At 42.1% G+C, this 21252-nt stretch overlaps 1 protein-coding gene across 1 annotated transcript in view; it reads right to left on the bottom strand.

The window, feature by feature from the left end:
- The window catches only part of PATJ (PATJ crumbs cell polarity complex component), a gene marked incomplete at its 3' end in the record, with an annotated part of 149747 nt that overhangs the window by 12100 nt on the left and 116395 nt on the right, over nucleotides 1–21252 (bottom strand). Inside the window, exons 34-37 of the mRNA XM_082002835.1 lie at nucleotides 7826–7909; nucleotides 5703–5896; nucleotides 3806–3953; nucleotides 2553–2639 (exon numbers count right to left, since the gene is read on the bottom strand). Coding sequence (XP_081858961.1) covers nucleotides 2553–2639; nucleotides 3806–3953; nucleotides 5703–5896; nucleotides 7826–7909 — 513 coding nt within the window. The remainder of the gene's footprint in view (nucleotides 1–2552; nucleotides 2640–3805; nucleotides 3954–5702; nucleotides 5897–7825; nucleotides 7910–21252) is intronic.

The raw sequence follows: 21252 nt of genomic DNA, 5'->3' as shown, positions 1-21252 counted from the left end.
CAGCGTGTCTCTGAACCTGAGGAGAAGGGGAGATGATGGGGGCTTGTGGGCATCTTCCCCTCAACGCACCCTGCAGCACCTCACCCTACGCTGAGCGTGCATGAGGCACCCAGCAGGAGACATAACAGCTCCTCTCCCACGAGACAAGGATAGCGCTTACACCCATCTTGTTATGCAGCAGTCATCTACAGGCTCTGTTACTTCAGCTGAACACATGGCCCAATTACAAGGTCCTGTAATTGAACCTGCTCCTTTAATTAGACCAAGAACCTGCTCTTACTTCCAGATTAACATCCCAGGTGCAGGATGAGATGCCCGTGAACTAAAGCTGACAAAAGGGTGAGCCTCCTAAGGTAGCTGCTCGTGCATGTTCCCAATTCTTGGCCGTCCATTTCCAGCCCTCCTTTTCTCTATCTCCACATCTGGCTCTATCTTCAGACTGTGCCCCTCGAGGAAACATCATTATCTGTTTAGGAATAATGTGTCTGAACAACAGGTTTCACCGAGGGCAGACCTTTTCAACTAAGCTGCCTTATACAGAAAAAAGATCTGGTCTATACTTCTCCATCCAGAGCAGAGCTTTCTCCCTCTAAATGCATTAGGCAGTGAATCAAAAGCTCTGGCAGCATTTATCTTAACTGACCAGTGTGCAGCTGTCAGTGATGAACAACAGGCAGAGCATAATTTCCACCTCTAGTTGCCAATTCATGGGTCAGTTAACATAATTTGCAATGCGCGTGAAAGAAATCACTGTCCTGCACCAGAAGGCTTGTATTTCTACTGTTAAAGGTATGCAACGGACCAAGAAAAAAAAGCCAAGTGAGGACAAAAGTTCTGGATGCTCTTGGCCAGCAGCTTCTAAAACATGGCTTGCAGTTGTCCAAATCATTCAAGCTGATTTGTTGCGTTATCTGCCAATATTTTTATAGCTCTTGGAACTGTTTTGCTGAGAAACGTTTATTCAGTTTTCAAAATCACCAAGTCACTTAAGAGCAGTGAGATGAAGGCTCTCGAATGACTCTGTATTAAGAACAACAATTAAGATTTCTTGTATTAAAAAAAAAATACAGAAATTGCTAGATTCCTGCAAAAGTCTCTTATGCTACAAAGAAAGATGAATGACGTTTGATCTGATTTTCTGCCTAGAATCATGTTAGATAGTATGGCATTTTGCTTCCCTTTCTTTCAGCTATATGGGTTTTGCACAGTAAAACTGGGTGGATAATTTTTGACTGTCGCTTTTTGATTACATTGCTCTTGCTTAAGCTAGCTGTTGATACAATGACCGAAAGAAGGTAATACTCAAGATTGCTCGCTCTCTCTACTTAACGCAGTTAGTATTGTTCTCCTCTGTTATTTCATTTTCCTTTGTCCGCTGCGTGCAGTGCAGATGTTTCTCCAATGATACTTAGTCACTGTTTTCAAAGCTGGGCTTAGCCCAGCTGTTCCCGTATGGCTACGGGCTCTTTAGCCCTTCCTGACACCTCACTCACACGGACAGCAGACCGGATCACTACTGGCCTTTAGAAAGTTAAAGTTAAGAAATCACGCCACATGACTATTATTTTGGCACCCTTTTTGGGTTCTTCACGCGTGACATCGAGGACAAGCCTCCCCTCGTACCGACCTCCTTAAAAGCTTTAACTTACACCCCCCCGCCCCAGCCTCCTACAGCTCCTCCTCTCCATTTCCAAAACCAAGCCCTTCTTTCAGCATTTGTGGCGGCCGGGCTGGATCCCGCCGGCGCGCACAGCAGCGTGAGAGGGAGACGTGCGGGCGATGTCCCCCGGGTCCCCGACAGTGCCCCTGGGCAGAGAGGGGGCAAAATACTCCATAGCAATAGCACTGCTGTGAACCACAGCTTGTCTCTCTCGGGGACACTGGCAACTTAAATATAATGGCAAAGCAGTCAGTCTTTGGAAGGAAAATCCATTTTTAAAAAGTTTTCTAAGTCATTTTTTGCCTTGCTTTTCTCCCTCGCCGCACTCGGGCTTTAACACTAAGGGGTGTCAGTGTCTGAGCTGATTGGGGGGCACGGGGAGAGGCGAAAAGCCCTGCACTGATTGAAAACTGAATCGTTGCCCTCGCTTCAGGTAAAAAGCAAGTGAAGCAGGAAATTGCTCTGTGTTTTCTTTAAGAGGGAAGCAGCTCTCATGTGGTTGTGCCATAAGATAGGCAAAGACAGAGTTCAGTTTCATTAACTCATTTTGATTGACGAAACAGTTGCAGAAAATACATTCAGCATTTTTTGCAGGTCTAAAAAAATTTCTGGGCATCATCATTTGAGAAAGATATTACGTATTTTTGGTGTGTCTCAGGAAGACACTCCTTAAACAAAAAAACACATTAACTAGCTCTTCTACTTAATCAGCATTTCAGCACGACGCTAACTTTGCGGTTCAGCACAGAAAATGATTGGGATAAAAGATTTTGTTCCACATCCTCAGCAGTAAATGTCTACGGAAGGACTGAGCCTCACGTGCACGCCTGTGCACCGTCCCCACACCTTGCCCCTCACAACTCCATTTTATACGTATGAATTTGTCGCTAACCTGACTGTTTTCGGATGTCTTCCGTGATGATAGCCACGATCCAGCTCGCAATCTCCCAAGCTCAAGATGCACTAGGCCTTGGGCACACTTCGAAAAAAACCACAACGTACAGCGTTTAAGTAGACCTATAATATTTCACGCTCTCCTGGAGAGAATTATGTTTATATTCAGCACCACAACCCCGTGAAGAAAACCACAAGGAATGCTCAAAACATTAACATTGGTATTTAGACAATACAAAGAGCACCCGTCCCTGGATTGAGGTTTATCCTGAAGATTTATCCTGGTTGTTGAAGTCAGTATGAATCTTCCTACTGGCAAACTGTAGAGGGCCAATTACTCAGTAAAAATAAACTAAAAGGCCCCAACTCTTTAATATGTGTTTGCCACAAACAATACTTAGGAAAAAACACTTCAGGGGAAAAATGCTGCAGAAAAGGGGTGAATTTAACACGTATGGATTCAACTTAATAACATACCCTCATATCACTGGTTTCCAATTCTTAAACAGGTAAACTTTTGACAACCTGAATTCCACCCAACTGGAAAAAGCAAGGAAATAATTAGCCTTTCCCTTCAAGAACAAAAGAAATCCCATGCAGAAACGCTAGTGCTGATGGCAGGGAAAAAGCCTTTGTCTCCAGATGCAGTTTTGAATAGAAACGGGTCTGCAGCATCGCTCCCACCCGTCCTTTCATCCTTGGCACAGGCTGTCGGGCCTGGGAGCCGTACGGCGGAGCTCACGTCACGCAGCCAGGCCGTCCCCTGCCCTCTCCTCTGACTCGAGCAGCCACGTGCTTTGTAGTGGAAAAAAGCAAATTCTCCCCGACTGCACAACTTCAGAGTATAACAGCACTCCTGTAAGATGGAAAGCTGTGCAGAAACGGATTTAAGCTGCCATTTTATAGCTGCAGGTTAGTGCAGCAAAGCCAAAGGCATTTGATTTCAGTTCTGATTTGTATGACTCTCAGGTTTCCAAATATTTTTCTAACCTATGAAATACACAGTTGCATTTTCAAATAAATGCCTAAATACTACATGTCCCTCTGTTTTCCCACTTCATATAGTCCCACTTCTAAATATACAAGGAGAAGTGATTTTAAGTTAATCTCCCAACGTTATTTCAGATGAAATTCCTGTCTTGGTAATCAGCTCGAGCTGTCCTGCATATGTGTAAACAGCACTTCAGGATAATTACCTTGCACAGTGTCAGTAACTGCAATTCAATATCTTAAAATGTATTATGTACTCACCTTAAGTATAGTGGCAACAGTCTCTTGTGAGGCATTTCTCATATCCTCTCCATTTACAGACAAAATCTGATCTCCTTGAATTAATCTTCCATCTAGGTCTGCAGCTCCTCCTTTAACAATGTCAGAGATAAACACTCCACTTCCATTTCTAACAATGCAAGAAGCATATGGCTAATTACACAATCCAATATTCTTTGGGAGAGCAATTTAGATTACTTGCATTTAAGAGACATTAAAAGAAACCTGTGAGCAGAGGAAGAACTAGTTTTACACCCCACTCAACCATCTGAGTGTAAAAAAATCTGTGAGTTTTAAAACCAAGGCATGTTTTGCTATATTTAATGCTGTCTTTCCCCTTGAACCATTAGTTCTGACTGTGATCCATAAAGATTCATCAAAAATACCATTCGTATGAATAAAAAGCCAAGGATCAGTCTAAGATGGAGTTAAACGATCTCCTGATGTGCCTGACATGAATTATGCAGGCTCAGATTTTTTTGTTTTTCCTATATTCCCCCTAAAGGTTCAGCTCAGTTTCTTTTCTGGAAGCCTGGAGGCCCCCAACAGAAGAGCGGGGAGAAGTCTGCAGAAAAGACTTTTATAGTTTGCACATGAGTTATGCAGCAGAAAACCCAGCTTTGTGGCTGCCCGCCTGCAGCAAGCCACGCAGGCGGGGGGAACGTATTTATTTATCAGCTCCAGCGTCCTCGCAGGGGAGTGCCCTCCGCAGGACCCCTCTGTGCCGGTCCCAGCTCCCGGGGCTCGCTACGGTGTGAGCCGGTGCCAGCTGCAATGCCAAGATTTGGCGTTTGGTATCCTTCACCCTGAAGGACACGCCGCTTCACGACCTGAATAAACCTCGTGTATCATTTAATCGACTTCAGAAATTGGACTACCTCTAAGGTGGCAATCCCCACAAGCAAAGCACTTAGCAATGGTACAGAAAGTTTTGCACAGAAGCAAATGTGGGAGGGCTGGAGACTGCAATTACCATCTGCAGGGTAATTTACATAAGCTAAATTAATTACCCATCCCGCAATCTGCTCACAACACCTGGGTTAAACGTCACCACTCTTGTAAAAAACCGCTGTGGAAACTTTACTGACCATACACAGTCAGGATAATGACACGATGATTTGTAATTGAGAAAATACATTTTTTGGCAATACAGAAAAGCAACCATGTGACTCTTGTGCACCAACGCTGAACGAGTGCTCACCAGTGTCATGCCGTAAATCTCTTCTAGCAATGAAAAATTAAATCTATCAGTGCTCTGGTTCAAATGCTCTAAATAGCAATGGTTTAGAAATATATCAGTAAAAAGTCACATTTTTTTAAGCAGCTGTTATCTACCACCGTATCTCAGATTCTGCTCTGTAGTCACAGAACTGCTATCTACAGTCTCGTACAGTCACTTTGATACTGTTCAGGATCTCAGCTTCTTATCTTCCACTGGCATTGGTCCCTCTGAACCCAAGTAGGAGCTAGATCTAACTCACAAATCCATTTTCAAAGGCATATCCTGGTATTTGGAAATAAGAAGGTTTCTCTCCCCATTTTGAAATCAGAAGAGCCACGGCTAGGGCTATCCAAGCCCTGAGACACAGTTACGCTGAAGCCACCAGAACCATGAGCTCCCGGTTCTGCCCACACTCCTGCGGAGCAGGACACCCGCTCGGCGCTGGGAGCCTTTGCTACGCAGGTGGGTCGTCGTTCTGAGAGAGGAGGCAGGACCACAGCCCCACGGCATCCTTGAAGTTATTTAGATACAAAATTCTGTTCCTTACAGAGTTTTTCCTTTATTTCATATTCCATTTAATGGCTAACAGTTGTTCATATGGCAAAAAGCAAAATATTTCTCATTTGAAGTGCAGTCCGATCGGAGAGACGCTCTTACCGTTTTCCAGCTATGCTGAGCCCTAGTCCTCGGCCCGTTTTCTTTTGTATATCTACATAGAAAATCTCTAAGTTTTCTTCATCTTTGTAATGCGCTTCATCTCTATAAACAACCAACTGCACCTTCTGGGGCGTCTGTCTCAGCGCAGTGATAGCTTCTTCGTGGCTGGCATTCCGCAGATCGATCCCATTCACCTGAAATAATCAGTGTTTTCTTTCCAAATGACATGTATAAATGATCTTTTCATCACACCCTACCCTTGTGTGACAGGACAAATTTGTCACATTGACACCCCTTGGCACTCTAATTTACTGCTCCCATTACCAGAGGGCTGAGCTCCTGGATCTCCTACTGAGTGTGAGTTTGCTGCCTTGTGCCACAGCCTGGAGTAAATCACAATAATCAAAATATTTTGGCTTGTAAGTTTTGTGGGTGTTCTTCCCTGCTTTTTAAATGCTGGAACCTCAAACTGTGCTCTTTCTTATAACTAGGCAGTGTGGACCGTGCTCCTTTGAGCTTTCTGTATCTCCTACTGCCCAGATTCCTTCTCCCCCGGCTTTGCGACACGGCTGAGCTGAAGACAGGAGGAATCGGAAACATTAGCAAAGCGCAATGGCGAAGCCCAGGCAGGACATACTAAATGGTTATTTTGCTTTGTTCCAATAGATGGCACACAAGACCGCTCCTGGAGTGCTCAATTACATTTCTCTTACGATAACCTGAAAATGTTTTAGCATTTTAGTAATATCAGATAGAACAAGAAGTTCTGATTGAATGCTGAAATATTAAAAAAAACCCAAACCAGCTGCAACATGAAACTTTGCCTCCTAATTGTGCCAAGCCTGATCCATAATGCCCTTTAAGATATTTGCCAACATTCTGTTGACAAAATCATCTTTTATTTGTCAACACAAAAGAATATCAATGCTTAAATATTTTTGAAGTCTCTTTTGGAAGTAGCATCAACTGTAACTGAATAAGAATACAATGTTAATCCACTTACATAACATCGTAAGTTTTAAGGCAATGAGAATGCTTCTCAGTATTTCTTGATATGCAAAGTTATAATGATACTTAATTTTACATTAAGATAATTAAGCCTAATATATAGTAATTATTTTCTTTTGTACTAGTTCTGCACACATTTATTTATATACCGCTTCGATATCCTTTTCTCTACACAGGCATCTACGCGTGCTTTATCATACCAATCTGAAACTAATTCAGAGTCATCTTTTTGATTCATTAGTACGTCTTTTAAAAGCTGAAATAATAACAATATTATGGCACACAAACATTAGCACTTTCCTGTTTGGCCAGAGAAGAATTAATTAACCTTCCCCATTTTTATCCCCTAATTATTGTGCTCTGTTAATACAGTTATTTATAAAACGAAAACAACATTCAGCCTTAACGCTAAAAAAAATATTTTCAGTGCAAGAGCTGTAAAGACAACTCCCCAAGTACCCCTCGCTATTTTTCTAACCCTACACACCAAAGCCTTAATGGCCATGCTGGGAATTTGTCCCGATCCGACAGCGAGAGGCTGCACGCAGCTGCGCCGAACCCCTGCCTGACGCAAGTTTCATTTGCAGACCAACACTTCTTTCTTAACCCTTTCCCTCCTCGATTTCCGCGCTCGTCTGCGGGGAAAAAAAACCCGCTACGTTTATTCACAGAAGTAATTCCGTGCGTTCGCCAGTTTTCTGCACCGCGGCCTGAGGGAGCCGGTACCCGTGAGCGACTCGCCGCGCGGTCGCCCAGCTCGGCGCTTCGCTTGCGGCGGCGCAGAGATGCTGGAGTGGCGGCGGCAGCGCGCGCCTCCGAATGAAAGATTAAACAGATGAATAATACTGAGCTATTGGACATGACAGCTGAGCTATGTAATTCGAGAGCTGTCTTGCTCAATTAAGTTTAATATATTCTCAATTTGTACCTTCAGTTTATATGAATACATAAGGAAATATGAATTTGTCAAGATGTTCTTAGCGATAGAAAAGAAGCTTCAAGTACAGATCCTACTCGATGATCTCTCCTTCCCCTACAAGAAGCCCACGCTGCGTTGAATACAAGTATAGGTGACAAAGATACGAGCAAGTACATACGTGGAGAGACTCATTTACCTCCAGAATTTGATCGCCGGCCCAAAGCCTGCCATCCCGGGCTGCTGCCCCTTCTTCATAAACTTCATGGATCACTATGGCATCCTGTGGGAACAAGGGTGGCATGAATCCTCCTTCCCAAACAGCCCAACAGTGGCAGCCACGACCCACCCCACACAGCCCACTGCTCCGCAGTAAACTCCATTGTTGGACTTGATGATCTTAAAGGTCTTTTCCAACCCTAACGATTCTGTGAAAAAGGCACAGCGCTCCATGTCAGGATAAGCAAGACTGTAACACAGATTTATATTTTTTTTTTTTTTAATATTTTGGGATGAGAAAATTCCTGCCGTAATCAAAATGCGGATAGCTTGTAAAAAGGTAAAAAGGATTTTGTTCACCACTTCAAGGTAGTCTTGTCTAGAGGTTCTTAGGCTTCCATCACTTTCATACATTGGCATCAGCAGTATGTGAACTCAGTGTGAACCGTTGTATTAATATCGTCTACTTTTTATGATATTATTTAAAACCAGATTCTTTGGAGCTATGAATATTTTTAGGGACTTGGCATAGATCTCAGCTTTAAGCAAGAACTGAATGCCTTGTGGTAAACAGCACTGGTTAAATCTGTAAGAAATGAAATCCAGAAGAAATGAACAATGGCAAATGTTAGTTTATTACTGAGGTTGGAAAATGTAGGCAGTGGCAGATGTAGCTTCAGGGAAGGTTTCAGTGATTTAATCTTATTGCCAGCAATAGATGTCCCCAAAGAAAAAGCATTACAAAGAACATACTGTTCTCTTGCTGGTGCTTTCCCTTTGCATTGTTCTGGTTTGTTCCTTTTTCTTTTTTTTTCCCTCTGAAACAAATAGGTGAACATCCTGTTACAGCACTTCAGCTGCGGTCCTGACAGACAGCTAGCAGGATGGGACGCTTCACGGTGCAAAACGTGCTCCTCTCTCCAGTGCCACCAGCAAACACCCAGCCTCGGCGCGGGACCGGCTTCACTACGAACTCTACAACGGCTCTGGATAAATACGCGGCGATTTTCAATTAGATACGTAGGTATTGGATAACCTGTTCTCAGACAAATACGCCCTCCAAAAACACTATGGTTGTGAAGTTCCTTCACCAGTTGGATGTACAACAAGCCAAAGAGGAGACCTTCCGCAGCGTTTGCAACAAAAGGTGGTGAGGTTAGCAGCACGCGAGCCCCGCTGTGCGCTGCCTTCCTGCAGCAGGAGCAGGAAATAGCTGCTGGGGTAGAACAAAGTACCTTCGTGTTTTGAAAACACTGTTAGATGCTACATCTCTCATCACCAAGTTAACTCCCCCCGCGTTGCCTTGCGATCCTTTCCCAGCACACATGGTGCATGTGGAACAGAAAGAAAACTCAAATGCCCTTAAGCTAACACTGATCAAGACAACATTGAGAGCATTATTCTCTTTCATTCCCACTACACCTTATTTAATGATGTGGACTTGTATCTACAGCCCCTCCGCTGCTGCTGGAGCACAGCACCACTGTCACAAGCTTCCTCTTTGATACATATACACCCGTCACTGAAAAAAGCCTGAAGGATTTTAATCACAAATGGATTACAGCTGATACAACATCCCAGATGGGGGGGAAAAAGATTTCAATCTACATAAATGAAGGCAAAATACTATGAGCTGTGTACCAAGGTAATTAAGAAAAATCAAAAGAACGTTTTGATTAAAAAAAATAATTATACATATACACACCACTGGCAACCACAGGGTTTTCCTGAAATAACTGAAGCAGCTATTACCAGTGGAACAGAGCAACACGTGCTCGTCCATCTCAGCGGCACTGCCAAAATCCTCTGCTACGTGTCTTAGCTCTTCTTTCAGTTCTGGGGTTTTGGTTGTTGTTGTGGGTTTTTGTTTGCGGTTTTGGTTTGGGGTTTTTTTTTGGGGGGTTACCTTTGTTTTAAAAATTATCATGTAACTCTAAGTCAACATAAGAGACTTTTGTCTGGGTGAAAGCCAGGAGGGTGACAGTGATGTATATTTTTTCACCTGAGGCTGCTCACGGGTAACTTTGAGGAAAAAGCTGAGTCTGTGGTTTAGAACCTCCATAGCACGCTTCACACAGTTTTTTAAACTTTTTACAAAGGCAGGCCTTTAGAAGTGGCCAACAAGAGAACACAAAACATCAACCAGCTTGTTAAGACAGCCTCATTCAACTAGGACACACTAGGACAGTGATAGAACATGAGGTTGGGTAGAAAAATGGTAATGTGACCATGTAAGAGCAGACTGGGCACGTACACAAGACGGTCAAATCAAACACTTTCAGACTATTTAATCTGAGCAAGGAGATTTCAGTCACGTTTCTTTAATAAAGTTTATTTTTTACATCTACGGTTGCTTTAAAAAATGGAGTTACCAGCTTTTCCCACTACTGCATTATTAAATGTAAAACTGCACATACCTAAAGCTCAGATTCAGGAACCACCGAATGTTATCAGTTTGAATAATCTGCATCATCTATTTGAAAAGGCAAGAATTCAGTATTACACTGCAGTTCCTGCATGTGTTAGAAGCTAGACCTAGAACTAAAAATACATGTGGCATGAAAAGATACATTCCTGTTTGGTCTGTGCCTACCCTGAAGAAGGAAACATCTCGTTGACCTGCCAAAGCACTGTTTTTCTTAATTAGTTTTGTTTTTTTTTTTTTAAAAGAAGTGTAGAATCAGGCTTACCAAATTGATTAAAAACAGAATGAAACCGTGTGCCCACGATGTACTGTAAAGATTTTTAAACAGTCCATAAGCATAAATATGGGAGTCTTACCTTCCTTAGCTTATAAACTATGATAAACAGACATCTTTCCTCTGGTACTTCTGGGATCAGCTCAAAGTACATTTAACCCAGAAGTAACCTTTTTCCATTGGACCTAGTGGGATCTGGATAAGACTCTGTTAGTTTTGATCATCCATGACAAACCACTAAACAGAAACTACTGATGTTACTGAACATTTTTAATTATATCAATATTTTGAAGAAGTTTATGCAGTAATGAGATGTGATGTCATACTCCAACCATCTAAGCAAGACCTAATCTGTAATGACTCTATTGACATGCTATGGATTTAAAACCTGTAACACCCCACCCAGTGCCTCAGAAAAAAAATAGGATCTATCATGAGTAAAACAATACAAAGCATTTATTTAAAGGATGGGTTTTGATTACTGAATATCTGCAGCTCCTGCTCCCTATCTTCAAATTCAGTTGTGTGCTTGATATCTCTAGAAGTCAAGGCCTAAATAGTTCAAAATTAATCAATCAATCGAGATGGAGGAAGGGAAACCAACGAGTTGTGAATTCATGGTGACTCTGGACAGATTTTCACTCTCATCCCTCTCCATTTCCTTTCACTACCAGTTTCATACAGATTATGGCACTCCATGATATAGCTTGGCAGAGTCGCAAAAACTGTTCGTGCAGAAGGGGGAAATAAAAACACCCTCATATCAAGAACACGGTTGTTTAAAGAAAGATATCCAGCTGCTGAAAGCACATACTTCATAAGGTTTACAAATCCATTCAACAAACTGCAGCTTTAATCTTTGTATATTTTGCCAAAGAATAGTCTGGGACCATTATACAAATCAGGAATTAATGCCAAGTTGAACATTTCTTGTATGGGACGGAAGGATGCGGAGTACGAGCCAGGGCATATAAACAGCGTTTTTCTACGCTAAACGAAGTCCGCACTCGCAGGTGTCAGACTATCTGACTGTGAAAACACAGAAATACGAAGTAGAAGGGAATTTGTCTGCTACTGCTGAGGTTGCCGTCCTGGGCTGAATAATGCTTATATTGAAGGCTATTGAAGGGCCAGTGGTCCAATGAAATGAAGCTGAATGCACTGATACTATCTATACTGCACGGCTGAAAAAACATCAGCCGCAAGCCAGAATAGTTCCCAAACACGGCAAGAGTATACCTGGTTTGTCTACAATGTGCACCAAATCTGTTACTAAGCGGTAGTGCTTATAAACCTGCCATGCAGTACATTAGACGGTACTTTGTAAGGTTCAGATTTGAGCTGTGGGACAGCTACGTCCCTCACTCTCACTTTACCAGCAGAATACCACTGTGATTGCACAGTCGTCTTGAGCAGAGGGAAAGCACGTGAATGACAACTCTCACACTGACTCCGACAAAACACGGCTCTGGCTGCGGAAGAAAAGGCAGACAAGTAGAAGAGTTCATGGAGCTTCCTGGTCAACAACTTGAAGAACAACGCTGGTGCAGAGCAAATGACTACTGGACAGCGAGGGCAAGACCACCTTACAGAAATTAGCACCCAATCTGAGAATCCACTTACGGAAAATACAACTCGTAAAATGCGCACGGTGTGATCTACATTACATTGCTTTCTATCTGAGGAAGGGGAATAGCCCTGAACTCTCGGGGAATCTGATCACAACTCCCCCCGCCAGCTGTGGGTATTTTTTCTGCTTGATTTATAACAACTTCAGAGACTCAGCAGGGGAAGAATATCACACTCACCCATCAGGAGAGAGCACAAACAGAAATGCTAACGTTAAGAATGAAATTCAGTAAGAGTGACAGCTTAATCTTTGTATCTTAAATGTCAAGAACTGGTACAGCAGAGACCCTGGGCAATGACCACATAGCACTATCTTGATTGATCCTTTGGGAGAAAGGTGGTAAAGTCAGCTTCCTATTCAGGAAAAACACTGACCAAGTGAACCTTAAAAGCCTGCAGGACCATAAACATCGGTGAGAAAGTCTCACAAGCTGTCTGGCTTTAGGCCTGGGCTGCTCACGCGTTTTCTGCAAGCTTATAGCTTCTGAGACAGTCTCTCTAGCATTCCTTTCTTCTGTGCAGCTGTTCTGTGGAGGCACAAGCAGCAGCTTTCAATGCAGGTGCCCTTTGCCACTGAACATCAGCCCCCAGACTGTTATTTGTAAATGCTGGGAGTACTGGGAGTAGAGGGCAAGGGAGTAAAAGGACATAAGACATAAAGGAGGTTCAAACATTAAGTACTATGGATGTTTTGATGAAGTTCTATCACGTGATAAAAGGTGGATCAGTCTGCAAGAGGGGAAATTTCAAAAGAACAGGAGCAGAGAAATCCCCACATACCCAGTGTTGGCTGGATTTGACGAGGAAAAAGGTCTGAATTTTGCTAAAGAGGCTTCTTGCACAGCACTGAATAGTCCTTAACTACTGCAGATCATTCACAACAAGCTATTTCTTTAACTGAGCTAATACTAACTTTGCTTTATCTTTGCTGTGCTACTTCAGCCTACAAGATCCAGCCATTATTTTGATAGGATCAAAGGCGCTTGACCCAAGTAAGGTGAACCGCTACACATTGCAGACTGCAATAATCAGCACAGAATGATACCGGCTAAGGTATTCAGTAAGAAACGAGTTGTTTGAAAACCCCAAGCCATATTTTCCAAGATGTGCTTTTTAAGGCGGTAATCATTAGATCCATGGCTCTGCCCTCTAGCTACAAGGAGCGCTCTACCACCAGAGCATCACCAGCCATTTGTCCTGGACCAAGGGAGCATTACATGGGGAAAAGGTGCCTGTCTCCCATAACAGACACTTCTGAGCACACACAGACAACGATGCTGAAAGTCCAGGTCAAAACACAGACACTAGATTTTTGGGAACCTACGTGGTTGGGCAGTGCTAGAAAGCAGGCAGGGTAAACTGTTGGAATTCTATTAATTTTACGTGCCTGTATCTCAGTTTGGTCTGTAGTTAGATGGATGAATCTTACCACTAATTGTAATTATGTATTTGGTGTAAGAGATGAAGCTTTCGGCATGGATTAGAGTACTTTCCTGAGGAAGGAAAAAAGTAAGCTACATATAAAACAACATTCAGGAAAAGATGTTTTCTGATTTGGTTGACAAGTTGTGTTTTCCTAAGCTATTATTACACATTTCCAACAAAGCTCCTACATAGCTACAAATGTTATACTAAATTAGCATTTATTAAAGATAATAAAGCTACAAGGTTTTTTGCTGACTGTAGGATTACAGACTTATCTCTTTCCCAGGGCAAGTAAAATATCATTAGTTATTTCCTTTTCAACTTTTATAATACTTTGTCCAGAGTAGTAAAATTGTCATTTCATTTTTACAGGCTGGTTCACAGATAAAGTAGAAATCAACTAGTTACACAGTGTGTTTTGCTGAAGAATTAGCCCCGTATAAGAATCTCTCAGTAGTTAAAATAAATCCAGCTGCTGGTTACTTGTAGGCAGAGGAAATTACAAGAGTTATGTTATGATCTATGATCTTCCATTCACGGATCTAAATGGAATCTAAAAGATAACGGTTCAGCAACAAAAGCTGAAGGTCAACTCCAAGCAAATCACTTGACTTCTTAAAGGGGTTTATCTAATGCATCATGCTGCATATACCTCCTTCTAACACTCAAATATTTTGCAATTGCTAGCATTCACAAACCATTAACAGGCACCCAAAATCCTAAGCCAAACACTACTGTAATAAAACAGGCTATATAATGTAAAAATGTATTACCGTGTTAATGTAAAAATGCTTTACATTGCATGATACTGAAAAACTTCTCTACTCAAGGTCAAAACAAAAGGTCTGTTTCCCATTTAAGAACAAGCCCTTGCAAGAGATGGTGTTCCCTTGCCAGCTTTCATAAAAAAGATTAATCCACAACATCAATATGAATATAATTTTTCATACTAAAATACAGATTTATTTTAAGGAAGTGGGTAATATTTGTATTACATTTTATAGGCCCCTATAGTTACATCTGGTCCTTATTTATTTAAATTTTATTCAGCTTGCATAATATTTTTGCTTACAGTTATATTCTCTAAGATCAGAAAAGTTAAAACCTGAAAATTCAATGGCACTATTCATTAACATTCCTTCGGTCTGCAGTCATAGACATTTGCAAGCTCTCCTTTGATTCTGAAATAATAAAACTAAGGTAATAAGATGTTTAGTGTAAAAATATATGACTTAAGTCAGAATGATAGAAAGAGCTATGTTTCTATGAATCACATGCCAAAGCAAACTAAGGTTTTTTAAAAAGTATACATGCTCATTTTAGAGGGAATAATAAAACACAGAACTACATATTAAAATGTTAACTCTCCCACTCTCATTATTTTATTAAATAAAAAACCCCCCAAAATTTACAGTGTACAGTGCACAACACAGGTTATAAAGAATGCATGAGATACTGAATGCATATGACACAGGTAGCCAAAAGCCAGTGGTTACAACTACCAGCAAGCAAGATACTCCTGAAGTCCATTCTGACATGTCCTACTGCTTTTGTATATTGTTAGCTTAAATTTCATGGTTGATTTACACTCCTGGAAGACACCACCTTCTTCAAGCAAGACACTGCTATGTAAGCTAGCTGTACAGTCAGCTAAACCTTTGCCAAAGATCTATCAAATACATGATTTGCAAAATTTACTACTCTAATTCCCATTTGTGATAACTCATGTACAAAGCAGTTTGGTTTTTCATGCGGTTGTAAGCTAATGTCATTTTGGAATTATGATGAATCCAACAACTTCACTGTAACATTATCCAACCAAGAGTCAAAGCAATTCCTCACAATTTCAAGCTAATTGCATTTACCACTCTATCACTAAATTGCCTTCTGTTTTATGGTGATGGTTAAGAAATGACTGCATTTTTTTCTCTCCTAACCACAAACTTTTCCCCTACAATACCCAAGCCACGATTAAAAACTTAGGACTTCTATTACCGTTTTGCATTCTATTGTTCCATTCATCATGCGATAGACTTAACAGCAACAGTATCTATAGCCAACATATTGCTGAAACCCTCCTGAGGCCAGTATCTTGCTTTTCATTAGTAGTTACAAGGTAAGCATATTCCACTAAAACAGTTTCAGTCTTAGCTGCATTTGACGACTGTGTACAAAGTCATTCAGACCTTGGCTGTCTACCGCTGATGAAGTTATTTTTGCCTGAATCTAAATATAACCAAGATGAGAGGGAGGGAAGGAAACTCAACCAAGGGAGAACCTGTTTGTTTAGCAGTGCACAAGTCACACCAGTCCTCATGGTTAGGTAGGTCCCCACTGCTGACTGCAGCACGGCACAAAACAGAGATGTAAGACTTGGCTTCGGTATTAGTAACAGCCTGCTCTTGGCAGTGTGGAGATCCTAGCAGGGTAATTAGCCCTCACAGCTCCAGGGGCAAACATCGGGTCTTGAACAGCTGCAACTTAAAGTCACAGTTTTCTTGATTATTCCCTTGCCCTTCCTTAACAGATGGGGCTTCTGCAAGGTATGACTCACCTGGACTGACAGAATTAATCTAAATATTCTTCTGTCAAACTGCATCCCCACCATCACGAAGTTCCCCTGCTCCGCTGCAAGCCAGAAAGCCTTCTGGGCTAACTGAGGTGATTCGAAAAGCTTTTTCCCCTCCGACTCCAGCGTTACCAGCTCTCACACCAACTAGCGTTAGCTGAACGCAGGCATATTCTGTTACTTTTTGGAGCATTGCTAAAGTTTTCCAGTTCCCTGGATTTGTGGATCACTTTATTTTATAGATGGAGTACCTTAAAGTTTGTTAATTGCCTTAGAAATGCTTTTTATTAAAGCCAGCTGAAAGCAAAAGTAAAAAAAAGTTATTTACCAGATTGAAAGTAGACAACCCAGTATAAAAATTCCATACGAGAGGTTTGTTGTCATTTTCAATAAGAAAAGACACAGGATAAAGTATGCTGCTTTTCTTCCTCACTATGTAATGTTCAGGTAGTACACTTGCCCCCCTCCTAGCTACTCAACCTCCAAAGAGCCCCTAGGTTACCGCTCCTGCAACCTTCTTGTCTGTTCTATCGTAGGTGCCTCTTCAGTACTAAACGGTGATTCCAAGCCCCAGCTGAGCCTCTGCGCCCTCCTCCCCTCCCAGGGTTTTCTAACGCTGCCTGGAGGGAACATCCCTGCACCAGCCTCCCACCGGCCTTGAGACCGCTGAATCCCCTCCGGCGTGTCTGAGCGTCTTAATCGCCCAGGCAGCAAATACAGAGTCAATAACTACGAGTAATCAACTCAACCATTGCTAAATTATCCAGCTGGAAGCAAAACAGTGCTCCCATCTACTAAGAAAATGTTTGTATCTTAGAGCAACGCTTTCTCCGTGTACTGCCAAGAACAAAATCCCTGTAAATTGACAATCCTGTTTTATAGAAAATGGCTCATTGCAAGTTGTTAACTGGACAAGACGTCGCAGCTTTCACCCACTCTGGGGTGATAATGGGGTTCGGGTGGTTTAACCCCACATGCCATCTGGAGGAGTACCAGGACACCTTTTCTTAAACAGTTCCTTGATGCTCTGTTCTCACAGGATTTAAGAAGAAAACCTCACAGAAACTTTCTGGCAAAACAGTTTCAGATGAAAGAGCCCATCACTTGAAACTAAATTATTTGCCTTGAAGCAACTTACGCAGAATGCAATGAATCAAAAGCAGAACAACTGAGGAACATTTCCTAAATTTATGGTCAACAACTGGACTATACCAGCCCTGTATCCCGCAGGGCTGCTTATTCGTCCTGGACCCGCGCGGTCCCAAGCCCGCGCGGCCTCGGGCCAGCTGGCCACGCCAGCACTGGCTTGCTGCCGTGAGCGCCCGAGTCTGCAAGCTGAACTCCACGTCTCGCTAAGAGCCACAGCTCATCCAGGCTCAGAGCTGGCAGCCCAAGCACGAGCGTCCTGCCCAGCGCGCTGGGGTTTGCGGCGCTCGCGGCTCTGGGAGCTGCACCGCAGGCGTTGCCCAAACAGGTCTGCCGCATTCATGAATCCCGGGCGTCCCACGGCTGGAGCGGTTCGGGCGCCCTGGGAGCACCAGCAGCTGCCGAGTGACAATGACACCCCTGTCAGGTTTATGGCTGCTATTAGCAGCGGTGGAGCTGACGAGCATTTATATACAATTCAGCAACCAGGGGCACAAGAGGGCAGGACGGTGTCCTGGGGAGCAGGCTTAGAGCCTCAAACCTCGTTTTGGGATGTTTCTGAAAACACTTTTTTTTTTTTTTTTTTAATTCCCACTCTGAGGTTACTTTTACAAGTTTGATTGGACTAAAACCAAAAAAAAAAAAAAAATTCTCACAAATTGAAAGGCCTGTACTTCAGCCAGCTCCACTCTGCAGTTTAATTGCTTTAAAGCAGAGGCCATGTGTTGTGTTCTCTCAGGGATACATGGGAAGGTGAAATGAAAGACAGGGAAGAAAAAAATAAAATTAAAAAAATCAACCCTTCGAACAAAATGAAATAGAACTGCTTAAGGGCTAAAGCAGTCTAAAGATCAATGACATGAAGGCAACTCTCAAGGACAATCCTTCCTTCCCTGTGCCTCTTCTACAAGCACATCTTTCCAGCTGATACTCTCCCGCTCCCCTAAGCACATGGCCACAGTCCTTGCTTACAATACATGCAATTTGAAAGATTTTGCAAGTTTAATGGGATGGTCATCTTCTCAACAAAAAACATTTCACAGGGGTTAAAACGTCACGCTCCAACCTCCTGAACAAATTAACCTACCTGCTCACAGTTTCAAGTCTCTACTTGGTAATTTCTGATGAGATTCCCAAGGTTATGACTTAAAAGTTGCACTCTATATTTCATTTTGAAGCACTGCGTCCCTTTAGCAGGCTGCCAGATTTATTATTCCAAAAGCTAGGACTGTACATCATGTGTTTAAGAAAGATCCAGAATAGTCCAAAGTGAGCTTTTCCCAAGCCCCAAGTGAGCTTTTCCCATCACACGTGAGCTGCTGTTCTGCACCAGTGTTGACTACTAGCACTCAGTTCAACATTTAGATTTTACATTTTGTGGCATTTTAATAGCACATAGATGAGGCCCTTTTACTCTTGCCATAGCCCCCTTAGATTTGACAAGTTCTACCAAGGCACAGCCTCCCTCTATTCCCTGTACCAATAAATTATTTCTGAAATCCTAGGAACTGGGGTTGATATCCTTCATCATTTCGTAGGCATACCTGCGCAGGTACAAAATAGATACCCCAGTAGAAAAGGGAGGAAGAAATGGGTATTCATGTCTTGTTTAGGCAGAGGACAAAAAGGTAGAAGAAAAAGTCTCTGCAGCTGTTTGTGGCACATGCAGGCATTGCTCCTGCAGATTCACTCCTACCCTGCCATGCCTCTCCTCGTCCCCGATGGAGCACATTTCCACCGTCCCATCAGGGCAGCTCACCTCTACCGTCTGTGTGCACCATCTGAACGCCAAGAGTATGAAAGACAGCATTCCTACTTCATGCCTGCAGAGATGTCTACAAACAGTGTTACTCCCATTCTTTCTGACTTTGATCTGACAATCCCTGTGTCAAAAATAGTGAAAGAAACCAAACTCAAACTGCTGAAGCCAATTATAGCTTCATTTTCATTTCATTGCACTGCAGAAAACAGTGGGTCTTGGATACACAATTTCTGCCACACGAGACCTTCGGAAGTCATTAACTTCTATGGCACATAAGCATAACACGTACATAAGCAGTGAAGCTGTAAGTCCATTTATTTTGCCTTTTTAAAAATACAAAATATGTCCATCTATATCACCAAGTTAAAAACAAATAATGGAGAGTAAGACAAGATATATCACTCAGCTCCATGTACCTAATTTTGTTATATTTCCTCTCTAGTCCACAAAACCCAGAAAGCAAGAAACTTTCCTATAGTCCTGAGTAGTATTTTCTTTTACTCCTCCTCATTTTGTTATGGGAACTTTCTTTCTACTCTTTAATGAAAGGTTTTTTTCCTTCACCGCAAAAAAGGTGGGCATCAAAATAGTTTGAGGGAGATCAGTAGTACAAAGTAGACAGAGCGACGGTGATCCCACCAGCCAGACACAAACCTGGCTACCTGCTTTAGGAGAAGGGTTTGCATGCACCATTTTGGATAAGCAAGTTATGGAGAATCCCAGAAAAAGTCTCTGCACATGGTAAACGATCAGATTAGACTGCGGTCTCACAAAACAACTTCTTTCCTATAAAACAACATTGCTTACCTTTGAATGAGCAGATTCAGAAATATGAAAAGAAACAGGGACTCATTTTGGTAAGTCCTGTAATGCGAGGATGAGAAATGTGGGAAGTCGGACCTCCCTCCCTTCATGAATTTCAGTTACTGCAATCAAGTGCGTAGATTTTTAAAATAAATTCCCGGGAGGACACTTTAATGAATAAACTAATGAAAGCATAATACTTAACTGAAACCATTTACTCAATTTAAAGAATAAAATCCCTTGCATTTTTCTCATCTGCTCTGTAAAGCAGATATTTATAATGTTCATTTATTTATATTAAAATCTCATGAAAGACATGTACCAGATTGCGTCTGACAGACTGCCATGTATTATTTCCAAATTCCAGTTAAATGAAAAAGCAGAGAGATGACTAGCACTGAACTTCTTATTTGAGTTTACTCAACACTGAGGAGCTTGGCAGAAAAGGGACTGGGTACAAAACAGCGCATGGCTGGACAGAGTGAAAACCATTCAGGATGATTTAAGCCTTCAACATAACTCAGATCTATCTCTATGTGAAACAGAGCAATTCATCCAAACTCTACATAATCGGAGACTTGGATAAATGGCGCCAAAAGTTGAACCTTTTTCAATTTCAGCTTTAATACTGTAAAAGATAGAGCCTACACTTGCAAAACAAAACTTTCTTTTTCCTTTCAACTTCCTTGGATTTTTTTCCTTATTCTTTCTTGGTCTGGAAAAGGATTAGTACATCGACAACTGTCTAACCGCTGACACACAGTGCTTCACTGATGCACCACCATGGTATTTTCGGGAACAACTGCATGTAACAGAGCAGGTCGATTACTTTACGTGTCTCTGTGGCAGGGGTTTCAGGAGAACCCAGTAAAGACACCTCTGCAGCAGACGTCTTTACTGAAAGAACTGAATTTGACATTTAAAAAACCCAGCCTGACCTTCTGTTATGCTGTAACATAGTATCTCTTAAACGGAAAGTGGAGTGGAAACCGCAACAGCAGAGGCAGAGAAGGGTTTAGCATAACTAACTTGCTGAGTTTACACTTGAACCGATACATTTTGCTTTAGCTGAAGCTAATTTTTATAAAGACAGCACAGCCAAGAGCAAGATTAAGCAAAAAGACACGGAAAACAATAAAAGATTACCTTTGGTTTACCTCTGTTCAGCAAGGGCTTTTGCTGGCAGGGAGATAAATCACAGTTTGTTTAAACAGCTATTAAGCATTTATGCTCTCAAGCTGGAGATGTTAACCTTGCTGAAGTAGCTCTACCTCTGTGACATCCATTTCTCGTCCAACTATTCTGGTAACTTACCTGCTGCAAACTGTTAATTCACAATGGTTAAAAAAGAACACATATTTGTAAAGTCCAAC

The sequence above is a fragment of the Phaethon aethereus genome (genome assembly GCF_964289735.1).
Source record: "Phaethon aethereus genome assembly, chromosome: 8".
Classification (NCBI taxonomy): Eukaryota; Metazoa; Chordata; class Aves; order Phaethontiformes; family Phaethontidae; genus Phaethon; species Phaethon aethereus.
Note: the sequence above shows the minus strand (reverse complement) of the source record. Positions and strands in the feature narration are given on the sequence as shown.